This window comes from Chiloscyllium plagiosum, unplaced genomic scaffold (assembly GCF_037043375.1).
Source record: "Chiloscyllium plagiosum isolate Xiang-an unplaced genomic scaffold, Cpla_swu_hap1 HiC_scaffold_25, whole genome shotgun sequence".
Lineage (NCBI taxonomy): Eukaryota > Metazoa > Chordata > Chondrichthyes > Orectolobiformes > Hemiscylliidae > Chiloscyllium > Chiloscyllium plagiosum.
The window spans coordinates 50,111,909-50,128,344 of NW_028270163.1; the positions used below are offsets into that span (position 1 = coordinate 50,111,909).

At 36.5% G+C, this 16,436-nt stretch overlaps 1 protein-coding gene across 2 annotated transcripts in view; it reads left to right on the plus strand.

Annotated features, from left to right (window-relative positions):
* aspscr1 (ASPSCR1 tether for SLC2A4, UBX domain containing) overlaps positions 1 to 16,436 on the plus strand; it is a 225,808-nt gene that overhangs the window by 192,827 nt on the left and 16,545 nt on the right. For both annotated transcript variants that reach the window (XM_043714988.2, XM_043714990.2), the window contains exon 14: positions 14,648 to 14,699. In XM_043714988.2, coding sequence (XP_043570923.2) covers positions 14,648 to 14,699 — 52 coding nt within the window. The remainder of the gene's footprint in view (positions 1 to 14,647; positions 14,700 to 16,436) is intronic.

A 16,436-nucleotide genomic window follows, 5' to 3' on the forward strand; every position in this document is an offset into this window, starting at 1 on the left:
TGGTGATTTACTGAAAGCTTAGCTGGATCTTGAGGCAAGTTTGGATACACTGAAGAGTGGGGATTTGAACCCTTTCGTGATGCTGTTTAGGTTTAAAGTTTCAAAAAGGCGATCATATACTTGTTATGCAAAGGATTCTATTCCCATGAATGAACAAAAAAAGTCAGTCCTAAAATGTTAACTCTGTCTTGTCACAGATGTTGACAGATCTACTGAGTATTTCTAGTGTGTTAAATTTTAATTTCATTCAGGAGGATTCTTTTAGTTTTACTATTAGTTTAATTATTTAAGAACTGTGTTTTATACAGAATAACCTTTTTTTAAAAAACCAGGCTGCTTATTTAAAATTGCTGAAAGGCTCATTATAGCATCAAAAAGTGCAAGAGAAAATGTATTCAAGTGAAATAAACATTAGCAATCCTGACTCTTTAGGTGGTTGTTATTAATGTCATTTTCTTTGGTTTAAGTTGGTGAGACTGGGATACAATTTGAAGATCGACAGGGGGCAGATAGTATATTGACCACATAAGGTTAAACAACTTCTACCTGAGAACTAGAAAGGTTGGCCTGGCCTTATCACATGGTCTCTTCATTCTGCACATCAATTCATGCAATGTGTCCATCGGCTAAATAGAAGAAAAGTTCTGTATAGTTGCTTTGTTGAGGAGTGGGCCTACTCTGCTTGAGAAGGATCAACATTTGGGTTGGAAAAACATTTGGTCCCTGACTGGTGTTTTTGGACTGTGGCTTAATATAATCCTTGTTTGTTTGATTGTCATACCGAGTGACCATACTACAAGAAATCTAACACAATAGCATCTTATAGGATTTAATGAGAGATCCCCTTGACTATTGCACAGTATTTACTTGAAATGAGAATATCTAGGATTTCTGTGATGACTCATTTTAAAGCTTTCCCTTTGTCTTTCAAGAAGTCTGACTATAGTTTTGCTTGATTTTATTCTTGTAAAAGGTACTCATTACTACCTTGAATTGTATTTATTTGCTTCCTCCATTTCCCATTGCTTTGCAGTCAGTTCTGATATAACGCCATAGTTCCGTTCTTGTGTGATCTTGCGTTATAAGAAAATCTAAATTCTTCAATTGCGTTAAAGCCAATTCACGTTAGAATCCTGCTTTGTTATACGTGCCATCCTTTGAGCATGATGTTTACCTGAGGCCTTATTTGCTTATTCCAGTAATTTAAAATGTTAAAGCCATTATGGCAAATTTAAAACTGCAAACTCCCTCTCTGTCATTTCCAACATTGTTTCCTCAGTCAGAAACAGATGATTGTCACTTTGTTATTAAGAAATTGTTAGACTCTGTTATAAACGTTGTAATAACAGAGTTTAGAAATACATAATATGATCAAGCAGAGTCAGCATGACATCATAAATTTATTAGAATTCGTTGCATAGGTAACAATTAAGTCAGATAAAGGGGAAGCCATGGATGTAACTTGTTTGGATTTTCAAAAGGCATATGTCAAGGTAGCACACGTTAGGCTACTTCATAAGATAACAAACTATAGAGTTGGTGATAGTGTATTAGAATGGGTAGAGGATTGGTTAACTAACAGAAGACAGAATTGGGATAAGGTTGAGTGGCATTTCAGAATGGCAACCTGTAATTAGTGAATTACTGCAGGGCTTGGTATTGAGGGTCACAATTATTTACAATATATATTAATGACTTCGATAAGGAAACTGAATGTACTGTAACAGAGTTTGTGGATGTCACAAGTGGGAAGACATGGTGGGCATGGCTTAAAGAATCTACTGAGGGATCCAGATTATGCGATTGGGGAGAATTTTGATGAATAGAATATAATATGATGTTATGCACTTTAGCTGGAAAAATAGAAGAACCAAATATTGTTTAAATGAAGTATGACAAAAAATGCCAGCATACAACTTCAAGTAATAAGGAAGGCAAATGGCATATATAGCCTTAATTTCAAAGCAAGTCAGTGCAAAATAGGGGAGGTCTTGCTAAACTATGACAGACATTATTCAAACTGCAACTGGAATACTGTGTGTAGCTTTCAGACCCTTATCTAAGGAAAGATATACTAGTATTGAAGGCAGTGCAGAGAAGGTTCACTAGGCTAATCCTTTGTATGGAGGGACTTTCTTATGAGAAGAGATTGGCCTGTATACATTGCACTTGAGAAGAATGAGAAAAGATCTTATTGAACTGTGCAAGTTCTTTAGGGGACTTGTTAGGGTAGATGCAGAAAGGCTGCTTGCCTTGTTTGCCTTCCCTCCTGTGTCCCAGAGGGCACAATCTCAGAATAAAGGTTTAAGATTGAGTTGAGGAGGAACTTCTTCTCTGAGGGTACTGAATCTGTGAAATTCTGCACGGCAGAGGGCTGTAGAGGCTGGGTCATTAAATATATTAGAGGCTGACGTAGACAGATTTTTAATCAGTATAGGAATCTTGGGTTATAGCAGAAGTGTGGAGTTGATGGTTATCAGGTCAATCATCCTTTCATTGATTGGTGGAGCAGACTTTGGACAGAATGGGTTACTTCTCTTCCTAGGTCTTATGGTCTTATTGTCATTTCATTGTTGTTTGTGTGATTGTTATATGTTTACAATGGTTATCTCTTCAGTGAAGGTCATCATCTAAACTTTGTGTTTGGATTTGTGTTGACATTTGCTGTTTCAGAAGAAAGTGCTTTCTAGCAACAAACCTTTTGCCTTAATCTGCTCTGTCTCGAGAAAAAGTAACAGCAGCCAGGAGCAGTGAGCCAACACGCATATCAGAGAAAATAGATTCAAAGCACAAAAAGCTGATCAAGACCCAGCAGCTGGTCTTTCCTTTTCCTTCATTCTTCTCCCTCTGAGAAATCCAGAAAGCTGCTGTGACACCACGTCGAGGCTATAAAATGTTGCCAAAGTAAATCGTGCTGCATATTGAAAGTTAGAAACATGCAGTTGGCAACATCAATGTGTGCCATTTTATTTGATCTGCTGGCAGAAAATTGATATTCTTACTGCATTTGAAAATGCTCTTGATAGAGGCCTCTGAGTACCATTACTGGAATCAATTCTCATCTACAAACCCATTCTCCATGCTTCAATACATCTACTTATCTCTGGAAATTAAGTAAGATTAATGTCTCTGTTGAGCAACTTGCCAGTGTCTACAGCATTAATAAAGACTCATTTTAGACATGTCTGTATGCTGGACCTGAAACAGATATAAGGTCATTCACACGTGCAAGTAGGTGTGTGCTGCCTGTTTGTGAACCCTTTTCAAAAGTATGCTGGTAATTGAACACTGCCTTTAACTAAGTCCCTCTGTCGATTTTGAATGATGGAATTCCTGTCAGTGGGTGTCTCTTTGCTGATCCCATCTTCTGTGATGCCTTTCCATGCGCCACCAACAAACTCACTGTCATGCTGAAGGTTTGCACACTTACAGACTTCAAATCCCATTGTTAGTTCTGTAGAACTTTCACCAAAATATTGGAGATTTTCAGTTGACCACATAATTGAGCATTGATTTAAAAAAAAGGTTCTCACCTTTGGAAAGCATCTTTAAATGGATCTATTTACAATCTCCATTTCAGAAAGCAAAAGAACACAGTCAAAACCCATCATAGAGATTGGAAAAGGATTGTAATCTGGCCCAAGCTTGAGCTACTCCAGTATTTAGAAGGGAACTTCTGGAATAAATATAAGTAAATGTTACAACAAGGGACTGGTAATTTCAGGATTTATTTTCATTGTACTTAAATGAAGGCCTTGTGATTTTACTTCCATGTAAAATCCTTTGTGTCGAGAAAACTTGTGGCTATATTACTTGTACCACACATTCTCCCACAGCTGAATTGTAACTTCACCTGATGTCTCACTTTAAGTGTCTTGTCTTTTCTTTTAAGAAGAGCAAGGTATAGATAAATTCCTGAAGTTGCTTAGATTGGTTCCAAGAAATTGTTGTATATGTTGAGTTTTTCTTACTGGTGGTTTAGACCTTTTAGATTCAGGTGCATGTTCTACCAAATCCAGCGTTTTGGATATTATAAATTATATCTACCAACAAATCTCATTTAGCATTTGGATGTCTAGTTGATTGCTATCTTTATGTTAATTTCCTCAGTGATATTAATGGCTGTTCCTAATTTAAAAACTCCGCAATAAAAAAAATTAGCAGGACAGTCCAATTCTGTTTTCCGACGTTTTGAACTGGTAGCCTCAAAACTGGTACAACTGGTAATAGTTGTAGCCCCCAGAAGCATGTAGTCTGTTTTAAGAAATCCAGAGTTTCATGGTTTCAATTGTCAGTCATTCAGTGTGGTCCACATGAGATCTGACTGACCTTTAGAAGGCCTTACAGTTCATCTTAAATTCAGATTTAAGTTTAAATTTCTAGTAAACAAGGGAGGCAACTAATTTGGATACTAAATCTGAACCAATGCAAGCTGAACAGATGCCAGTTAACTGTATAAACAAGTTTATTTTTCTGTGGAGTTTAAAGCTATTGTGATGTTTTTCATAGTTTTAAAAAAGTACTAGGTGCTCTGTGGTTAATTTAAAATGTATGGAATGAGCTGCTGGAGGAAGTAGTGGAAGCTGGTACAATTACAGCATTTAAAAGGCATCTGGATGGGTATATGAATAGGAAGAATTTAGAGGGATATTGGGCCAATTGATGGCAAATGGGACTAGATTAGGTTAGGATAGCTGGTCAGAATGGACGACCTCGACCGAAGGATCTGTTTCTGTGCTGTACATCTATGACTCTATGAAGCTTAAAGAAAAATTGCCTGTGGTCCATGTTTGTGTCTGCTGCTTAATTTAGGTGTCAATCATGGCTAAGTGGTAGTATTTGCATTTCTGAGTTAGAAGATCTTGGTTTCAATGCCCATTTCAGAAAGTTGTGTATATATACCATACTGACATTTCAGTCCAGTCATGAAAATGTGGAAGTGCTGTCTTTTGCAAAGTCAAAGTCCCCAGCTATCTTGTCAAAGGTTTCCACTGTCAGAGTCAACATTTATCTCTTGGTCATTATCATTAAAACAGATGCTGTGATCATTTATTTCATTGCTGTTTTATGGGTCAGTGCAATAGCACAGTCAGATTAACAGTTTAAAAAGCAGTTAATTGCCTTTAAGACCTTTTGGAACGCATGGAGATTGTGAAAAGCACTATATAAATGCAAATTCTTTAATCCATGTTCTTTCATTACTGATTCTTCTGTCGTTGGGAGCTGTCCTCCTTATTTGCTCAAGCAAAATCTTAGACCAGTTTCTCAGATTTGTTAATAAACTAAGATCAATTGAAGGTTGAGACTTGTCCCAAATAAAACAAGCAATGAAGATGATGCCACTACTTATGTGTATAGGGTTACTTTACAATACCAAGTTCTTAGAGTCCCTATAGTGTGGAAACAGACCCTTTTGGCCCAATAAGTCCACACCAACCCTCTGAAGAGTAACCCACCCAGACCCATTCCTCTACCCTATATTTACTCCTTACTAATGCACCTAACCTACACATCACCTGACCTGCACATCTTTGGACTGTGGGAGGAAACCAGAGTACCCTGAGGAAACCCACGCAGACACAGGGAGAATATGCAAACTCCACACAGAGAGTCGCCCGAGGCTGGAATTGAACCTGGGACCCTGGCGCTGTGAGGCAGCAGTGCTAACCACTGAGCTACCGTGCTGCCCAGAACTTTTATTGGAATGGCATAGAAGTTGAGAAAAAGTGGATAGAATGAATAATTACATTTTTTTTTAAATGTTGGTTTGAGTTTTCTGTTTGTTTTACTGGCTTACCTGGCTGGTAAATAAACCATCGAGGGTTCTGACTTTTTTTTAATACTGAGTTTTTTTAAAAAATAATATTGAGTGAGACAATTGCACTGGGTTCTCTGCTTAAGTTTACAAATTTTACAAAAACATTTCTTTGCAGATGTTGTTTAATGGAAAACACATGCATGGTTTGTAATATGCGAAAGATGTCTGCTGCTCACCAAGTCAATGAAAAGCAAATACTTTAGGTGTGAATGACTTGGCCCTGCGGTTATTTACAACAAAGGTATAATGCTGAATAAAATAAGTGATATGGAATATATAGGTGTCATTATATTTGTGCTAATTTAAAATGAAATCAATGGATCTTATTCATGCTAGAAATATTCTTTACCATTTAATGCTTTTTCTTAAAACCTGGTGTCTAGCAACTGCTGCTTTGTTTGATCTTTGAGCCATGGTATGAGTAAAGATAGCTCATGCAACTGGTTTTAATTACAAACAGCCTAAATCTATAAGCATCAAATGCAGAAGAAAGGAAGAAACCCTTTGCCACATTCATAGCATTACCTTTTCAAGAGATCTTTCATTCAGCAGTGAAGGATTTACTAGATATTTGAAAATTGGTTTGATTAAATGAATTATAACCGTCAATCAAGGTAAGCGACATATGCAAACTTAACTGTTTTAGAACCACGAGCATTATCGGTTTGAAGTAAAATTAGATTCCTTGGCAGTGTGATTTCCTTTATTTTCAACTGTATGCTATTTCCAGGAATAGAAGTTTCACAGTTTGTGATAGTAAAATGTTAAGTATTTGAAATTTGTAAAGAGCATCGTTGGGTAGAAACACAGCTGTTGAGCAAGGAACAACTGTTTGGAAAAGCAAATTAGAAGTTACAATGTGGCACATTTGGAACGTTCACCTGTCCTAAATACCACCTTCTGTTATTTGGTGTTGGTTTTAACTCTGTCATACTTTCTTAATATATCGAAGTGCAGTTATATTTGTGGAGAAAGTGAGGACTGCAGATGCTGGAGATCAGAGTCCAAAAGTATGGCACTGGAAAAGCACAGCCAGTCAGGCAGCATCCGAGGAACAGAAGAGTTGATGTTTCGAGCATAAGTTCTTCATCAGGAATTCCTTTGTGACTACAATTATATTTGTGCTGTTTCTACTTTTCCAAATGTCTCCCGATCCTTTGGCAATGGCATAAGGTTGATGAAGTGAATGTTAACGATTGTATAAAATTTATAATTTTGATATTTTTGTTGGCTTTGAAGATTGCTGTTAGTTTCTGTGTATTTTGATGTATTTTCTATACAATTATCCATAACAGTTGTTCCTTCAATTTAAACCAAGTAATATCATTCCAATTCACTGAGTGAGATAACAATTATCTTGTGCAGTGAAAATCTGGCTTTGTGCACTGCTACGTCTGCTGAATTTGTCTCCCGTATTTCCAGATGTCTTTGAAGAGTGAGGTTTTTTTAGATTTTGGTAAATGCACAATGTGTTTGCGTGTTGATGACGAGATGAATGTCTAAAACTTTGTTTTGGTTCATAAGCTCATATAAACACAAGAAGTTGCTCTTTTGGACAGGCTTTTGCAAATATGTTGACATTATTCTGTACCTTTAAAAAATCATGATGTCAATTGAACGGATATCCTTATTAATAAGGAATATAATTGAGTTGACATTGAGTGCTGTGTTCCTCAAATGACATGTTTATTGTATGAAATTATTCTCAATTTGTAGTTGATTCGTATTAACCTCTAAAGCCCTTGGAGGATGCTGTTGCTAAACTCTGAATTGTATTTGAGTTGTGGGTTATTTTTCTGACATTTTCTTGGCAAGGTTTGACACCATGGGAAGCATGACTTCACTACTGTTTCATGTGATATATACATGTTATGTTCATCAGTTGCTCATTAGGATCAATTTTCCAGTGCAATTTGATTTTGCACAGTTGGTAGGGCATTTCTTACCTGCTCTTGAACAGTGTTTCAGACTCCTCTGTTGGGAATTTGAACTTGCTTATCTAAGATGCCACACTGTTGATTGTTCAAGGTACTGTCTTTTAGAAAAGATATTAAATTAACATTCTGTCTAATTATTATATTGTTTTCAAGTCATTTGTACTATTTGAAAAATAGCAAGTTCAAGAGTTTTAACAAAAACATTAACCAGTCACACATAAAACAGTTCAAAGTACGTTAGTGCACCTCCGCAACTCTGGGAGTTGCTGTGGCATTTAGTGCAACATCACACAAAGTAAAATCCTCCTTTCATTTGTCACTCTTTTGCCTCTTCAAGTATCACAAAAGAAAATGAAGATTACAGTCTAAACAGTCAACATTAAAAGTTTTTAATACACCTGTATTCAGAAATTTTCTGTGATGCCTTTTTTTTTTGTACAGGATTTGAAGATAAAGCAACACTTGTCGTTTAAGCACAGCAGTTAAGAGTTTTCATACTTTCTGCGTGGAAAAACAAAAGTTTATGACTTAAAACATAAGTTGTTTGGTCTTAGACATGGATCTGGTAGATACATGGTTGTTCTTCAGAAAGTATCTCAATCTCTTATTTGGATATGCAATTGTAAAACTAATTGGCATGACCTGAGATGGAGTAATGGCCTACTCAGTGTGCTGTACAATGCACTTCTTCCAGCCATAGCAATACTTGAAACATTTGTGAGCCACATCACTGGAATTATTCTGCTCTGTTTTTGGTATTTTCCTATCACACAAATATAGCCCCCATCTTAAACAAAAACAATAGACTAAACAGTTTTCCATAGCTGGATAATTATAAACTCATATGTGCAAATATGATTTTAATTTCCAAACCTGTCTTGTAAGACAAATTACCGCATTGTTTGCTAAGCAACAAAAAGTGACCTAATACATGATACTTTCAAGTAGTGACTGGTGAAAGGGTTTATCATGATATAGCCCTCTTTCTGCTTTGTTTCTTGTGCTAATTTATGGAAGGATCCAGAGCTTCTAGAACTGTAGAGGTGACATCTGGTAGTTGATAATTTGCAATTTAATGCATTATGTTGCCCATTATTCTTCTTGAAGACCTGCAGCAGTATTTATCCATCACAGTGAAGACATTCTCCCCACCTTCAGAGAGAACTGTGAATTCTGAACTATCTGAATTTAGAAGTATTGAGAGCATCCACTTCTCAAAGTTGGCATTGTATACTGGGTGAGAATAATAGATGTTTAAGCTAGTCAATTGATTTTATAGCACAATTGTAAATAATTCTACTCTGGTGGCTAAGGGAACTGATGCAGAAAGTACCTGTGGTCTGAGGTACTCTACAAGAGACTGTGTAAACATTGTCACATATTTCTTGAAGTTGCCAGTGGTGATGCCACTTTTTAGGTACTATATGCAGCTAAGGGTTTAGTGTAATACATTAATGCTAATATTCTATTAACCTTGGCTTGTTGGTTAAATTTTCATTATAACAGGACTAAGAGATGTTAGTTAGACCATATAGGATATTTGAGTGACAGTGGAGTTAGCTTTAATACTCTGTAATGATTGTCCACATAGAGGCCACTAAAATATCTGACACTGAACCCACCAAGAAATTACAGCACAACTGAAATAATACCAACTGTGTATATTATGCACACCGACAAATTCAAGGATCATGTGATTGGAAATGGATGTAATCTTGTTCATGTACCATTACGATGGTAGTTATTATAATTTATTCAGGACTCTGCAAGGGCACTTACTTCTCTTGGGCTTGTCTCCCAGTTTTCCACTCTAGTTACGGTGTAAGTTAAAATCACATCTGTGGCTTTCTTGGAACTGTGGTGATAATGGATCTTATATGTGAACAATTATTTTTCATGTCTTTACCTGAAAAATAGAAAATTACTTTGTACTGTTGTGAATATCTTGTTCATGGTTCATGTGTTTTTATCTAAAATTTTTAATTATATGAATTGAAGTTTGACAGAAAATAGCATAAATGTGTTTGAAGTACAGTACATGGAAATCTATTGCACTTGCATTGGATCATGGTGCTTGAAGAAGTTAACAGCTAAAAAGTTAAGATCAGAAACAGCAGGCAAACTGGAGACGTGATGTCTACATTGCTTGCCGTAATGACAGTCCAGAGAGATTCCTTTAAGAGTTAAAGTTAGTTAAAAGTACTCAGTGAACTCTGGAAGACTGTAATACTTGTTTATTTCATCAGATCAAAGAAGAGCTTGTAAATGAGGGATACTTACATTAATAGTCAGATTAAGGATAGCTCAGAGCAGTCTACGTTGTCATGAAACTTAAGGTTCTCTGATTTCAACGTATTTGCTTGTTTGTGGGAAGATTAGTTGCGTTTTGGAGGCAAGAGAGTGCTGAAAGAGAAGAGGTGGCTCGAGGTAGCATAAGTGCTGCTATTAGCATATTCCAGGCAGTTAAGATGCAGGTGAACTCCGAGGGAATGGTGACTCTGATAGTTCTGTGCAGCTGATATTTGCATGAAGGAAGTATAGAAATAATATTTCTTTCATGCAGTTGTGACATACAGTAGCAGCTCTGTGAAGCTAGCTTTTAACAAAAGCTGAAACTGTGCAGGTAATTTGACATGAGCAATCTAAGGAATCTTGGGGAACTTTGCCTATAATCAGCGAGTCAGTCCAAGTCAATGAGGCTTTGAGGACGTTCCAAAGCGATATCTTCAAAATTGAAGAAACATAATCCATTCTGAAGGATATGAGGCTTACATGAGATTTGATGACTTGTTGTCATTAAATGCAAATAAAATGCTGTCTGTGGGGTACTCTGTCTGCTTACTCATATCCTCAAGAAGGGTTACATTTGAAATGTCGACTTCTCCACCTCCTGATGCGGCCTGGCTTGCTGTGTTTTTCCAGCCTCTTGCCTGTTTATTTTGGATTCCAGCAACTGCAGTTCTTTTGTCTACTCATGTTTCCCTCATGTTAGTTCTGCATGTTAGAGTCTAAATTGCATATATTAGTGTATATGGTTTTGAATCATTGACTGTCTTGTTCAGTCTATCTGTTTGGTCGTTATTACCAATGTTTGTTTTGCTCAAGTTTTTTGGTAAAAATTCTTTTGGTGTTTCAATTTAATTTTGGCCTCTTGCCACTTGGTTTTCTTACTCTTGGTTCTCCTACATACTATAATCTTTAAAGAATTATGGTTAGTAGAATCAGATTGCACCCATTACCAGCTTGTCTCATATTCTTATACCTGGATCATAACAATACTATTGTCCTTACTCTAGCTTTGTCAAGACGTAAAGAATATATGTTTTGAACTGAGGTTTTATAACATGGTTTTGTTTTATACTATCTCTCTTAATTCAAGGTAAAATGGACCAATAGAGGTGATCATATGATTTCATACAAATTCTGTCTGATAATAAGTCTATCCTGTCTGGTTTCCATGGGGCTCACATCAAATCCTGTTGTAACACAAATGCCAGTACCACACCTGGACATAAAGAAATGAACAGGTGACTTCAGTGTATGGAGCCAGACCAACTCAAAAGTAAAAGCCCCAAAGGGAGGAACAAAAAAACAGCAGCTGCTAAAAGCAATAGAGGGGACAAAGACTGTTCTCTGTTAGGAACCAGATAGAATGTTGGATGGAGAGGCTTACTCTCTGGTCAAGACAATGGAACACAGATTTAAGAATACTGAAGATTCACCATGGCATGGTCAGGAGTGTTATTGGAGTGGATCTTGCTGCTCGAAGACTGAGGGAAATAACCTTCACTGGACAACAGGTGTTATGGCCTAGTAAATTGGCGAGAGGTGAACCTATTAAAAGCTGCATACATCTTTTTAAAACTACATGCTGCGGCAAGTATGGTGTGATGTCTGAATGCACCAAGTGATTTTAGGTTGAGTTAGAAAGATGAGATGGGGGATATCTTTTGTCTGGTTTTAGTGTATTTTGTTGTCAACTATGTAATGTTTGTCAATTTTAGTTATTACAATAAAAATCTTAAAATATGATATCTTCTATGATCCTTCAAGTTAATCACTGGGAGTTCAAATCTTTGTTAAAGCTCTTGGTCAGTATAAGGATCATAATTTTACTAGGACCTGGTTTAAATTTTTATCAAGCACACAGTTGTTTTAAAATATAGATTTATGTTTTGGTTGTGTATAAAAATGATTGGTCAGTGTCATTGGGATAGGTTGAGAAGATGTAAAGTGAACTTTGTTTTATTTTGAAACCACATTTCTCAAAAAAAAATTTTAAGGAGGAATTAACATACAAACTGTAGCATGTTTTTTGGATAAAGTTCATGTCATTGTGATTCTTAAAATTTAGAGTGACAGAAGCAATGCCAAGTTGCTTCTGTCATCTGACTCTAAACAATGCTATGTTATTGATTGGGACAGTAGCTGGTGTGCCAGAATTATGCTGTTTTTAGTGTTTCATGCTGTACTGCTTATTGTGCCAAATGGGCAGAAAACAAATGCGTGGGAACGGATTGACAGGAAATACTCTTTGATGAGACGGTTAGCAATCAAGATTCTGATTGCTACCTGTTGATTTGCAGCATTTATGTTGGGATATTTAATGTAATGTACTTTATAATAAAATATTGCTAAATAACTATAATTTCTTATTAAGTTTTATTGCTGTATATTAACTAGCACTAGAGAAGGATTTGGGCAGTTGCCAGATCCAAAATCAGACTCTGTAAGATAAACGTTTATTAAAAATGTAATAGCAGGATATGATTTAATTTATAATTAATTGTGGCATTTGACTCATTGAAGAAACGTGCAAATAAGCAAAGCCTCTCCTTCTCCTAATGCCAATCACCACCCCACTCCCTCCTCCCGGAGCAACCCTGGCCCCAATCATTAATTCTTGTGTTCTTATGATTCAGATTCCAAAGCTTCTGGTAGTGAAAATAACCAACATATAATAATCTAAACATGCAAGGCAAGAGGAAGTTAAATAATTTGTTATATTTAAGGAGGAAGTTAATGTACACTGTGCTGACACGAATGAATAATTTGTGATTCAGTAGTGAGAATTCTGTGGAATGTTGCCTGTAAGAATGTCGTGAGTTTGACATAACCTGTAACAAAGTTGAAGCCATGGGATTGTTTTTTTTCCTGATGACTATAGCAACAGGATTTAGTTTCTGGATTTGAAAAGCAGTAGAACAATCTCAGTGTTCAGTACCTGGTTATAATGAACAGCTTTTCCAAGGTCCCTCTAGATTTGTGTTTTAATTACTGATGTTGCACTGCACAGTCTGAGATATTAATGACATATTAATAGCTGTGTATTATTCCTTACTTTTTCCTATGTTCCAAGCAAATAATTACATTTTGAACTGAGTAACATGAAGAGGAACCAGCAAATAGGCATTCTAGTGATTCTTTATTTTACATTTAATAGATAAATGCAAAACATTATAGTAAATCCATATGCCTGGATGCAATGTGTAGGGTACATGGGCCAGATGTGAGCAACCAACACAATATTTGGTCATGTCTGTTCAGTCTCACCTGGTTATATCATCTTTAAAGTAATATAGGTAGAGGTTGTAAATCTAAAATAATCAGGTTAGTTGAGTAGGTAACATTTATTTGAAAAAGCCTGAGCAATACTCACATTTATATACTGGCTTTTCATACTGAAATACCTCCAGGTTATTTTACAGGAAACATAGAATATCAACGACTTCAATAAACACATTGTGCAGCTGCTTTCTAACGGCGGATTGACACAATGATTGTGAAATGAATAACGATGTTGACCAATGATTTGGTTCTACACTTTTACACTTGTACCGTGTTGAGAGAACATTGGTCTTTATGCTGGAATTGTACTTGTGACCACTTCAGTGTTTTGGGCACATAATCTGGATTGGTAGTGTTGAGGGAATATTGCCTTGTTTGAGAAATCATCTTTCAGATATCATGTCAAGCCAAAGCACTGCCTTGCCTGTTAAGGTAGATGTGTATCATCTACTGACAGCATTTGAGTAAGAGCAGCATTTATTGTCACTATGTCTTGGGCGAATAGTATTATAAATATAACAGTTATTCATTTGTTGTTTGACAGATCTTGTGTACAAATTTGCTTCCCAAATATGCCAATGTGATGCATGTTTTGTTAGTTGTAAAATTTAGAATGTTCTGATGAGGTGCCATTTCGATGCAAGTTTCTTTGGGTTTTCCTGATTTAGGTGAAATTTGAATGATTTTCCCTTTGCACTACATATTTGTTTCTGTGTTTGGTTTTGGCTTTGTTTAGATGAAGTGGTGAGTGCTTGTTTGACACCTCATCAGCTCTCCTCACCACTGACAAACAATGGTAGCAGTGTGTACCATCTACAGATTGCTTTGTAGCAACTCACTCAGACTCCTTCCAAACCCACAAACTCGCCCTCCTGTAAGGAAAAGACAGCAGGTGCATTGGAGCACAGCATCCACAGTTGGAACTATACTGCTGTTGCTTTACTGTCATGTACAAATCTTGGACTTCCCTCCTTTAAATCAGCTCTAAGTGTCCTTACACCCCAAGAACTACAACAGCACAAGAAGGCAACTCAAGGTAGGTTAACCTTCTCTTGGGAAATTACAGATGGGCAATGAATGCTGGTCAGTGACACCCACTTTCCATGGACAAACAAAGGAAGCACCGCATCTGTTTACTGTGTTTGCTGTGATCTAGTCGTGTGACTGGCAGGTTTTGGTCATGAAAGGGAAAGTCTGTTCAGTATTTGATTTTGCTGCTTCATGGCAGATGCATTGAGTTGTTGGGTTTTAGCTAACTTCAGTGAGAACATAATGACAGCCATCTGTAGAGGTTCATCACTCTTCTTTGTTCTTTTTGCTTCAGGCAAACTTGTTTCCTGCAGCCCTTGTCCACTTTGGCTCTGAAGTCAGAATGGGTGAGTAACATAATCCTATGTATTTTATTTGCTCTATTTAGCATTTCAGAAATTCTACAGCCCCCTCCATATAATGTAAAGTTTCTTCTTGATTTAACCCAATTGTTCTTCTACCTGTTAGCATTTTTAGTTTCAGCAAAAGGTTTACATACAAAATAAAGTTTTTTTATGTTTATCTGTTCTTTCTGCTATGATCCTACCTGATGATACTGCTGAACAAATCAGGTCACAGAATGAAACCTGGTCATATGTTTCTTTTATTTTAGTTAACATGGTGGTTAGTCATCCTAACTCTAATGATAGGTTTAGGGCTCTAATACACCTGTGGCTCGATCAGTCAATGGAACTTGCCAATATCTTCTTAGCAAGTCAGTTTTGGTGATGAATCGTGCACGTCAAACTCTTGTAATGCAGTTCTGCAAACTTGGAATATTTTGAGTCTGCTTTTGTTACTGCATTGTCTTTACAATTACTGCCCGATCAGTTCCAGTGGCATGATAGTGAAATCCAGCTACTATGACTGTTCAATAGTGTCATTATCCATAAAGAATTTAATCTCTTCTCTCAAGAGCTAATTTATCTAGATTGAATCTGTAAGCATGTTGTTTTGAAGGTAACACATCCCCTGCATTAATATCTCAAACAGCAACAGATCTTTTTCCTGGTCTGTTTACCAATATCAATTTGTGATAAGTCTTTGACTTTGGTGACTTTGTAAGTCACTCTGAGTTTTTTGAAAGGTTAAATATCATGCTGTTTAACTCTTTGTCTCATATTATCTTGGCTGGAGAATCAACTTTTGAATTTTCAATTTCTGATCTTATTCTCCAGTTTCCCTAATATTTTCATTTATTATTTATTTCACTACTGTAAGTACATTTTTCTTCAACTATCCTCCTCAAGGATAATTAAGTTTCCTTTTGCTTTGATAAGGATAGTGAACTTGCTTTTCATGATTTCCTAGCGATAGGTTAACAATACTAAAGTTTGTCATTACCAACTAAACTTTGAACTTTGGCCTTTTTATCTGCTCTCGATTTCAATGTCTTTTGAACAGTCTTCATAGAAACTTAGAAACTAGGAGCAGCAGTAGACCAATTCAGTCCTTGGAGCCTGTTCCACCTATTTCTTCCCTGAGTATATCCAATGACTTGGCCTCTATGGCCTTCTGTGGTAGAAAATTCCACAGATTTATTACCATTTAAGAAGTTTTTCCTTATCTCAATCCAAAATTGTCGACCTCATATCCTGAGACTGTCTCACCTGGGTCTGGACTTCCCAGCCACGGAAAACAACCTCCCTACATTTAGACTGCCCAGCCCTGTTAGAATTTTATACTTTAAGCAGATCACGCTCATCCTTCTGAGTTCTAATGAATACAGGCCTAAAGTGTTTTTTGACCAACTCCGATATAATGATTAGTTTCTATTTGATGCTCAAAGCACATGTTGGAAACATGGTTTCAGATAAAAAAATTAAAAGACACCTGTATCAACAATTCAATACCAAAGGTACCTCCTGTTCTTTATAGGCATCCAATTTTGAGTATCTCATCGAGCTCTGTAACATCAGTTAAACATCATTAACAAGAGCCTCTACATCATTAAGTATTACACCTAAGTAGTTACAGCAGAAATAATTTGAATTCATGGCCTAACTCCACAATTTCATGACTGATCTTGAAATAGAAAATTCACAGCAAGAAGGGTCTCTTACCCCCAGTAAGGCTAACATGGG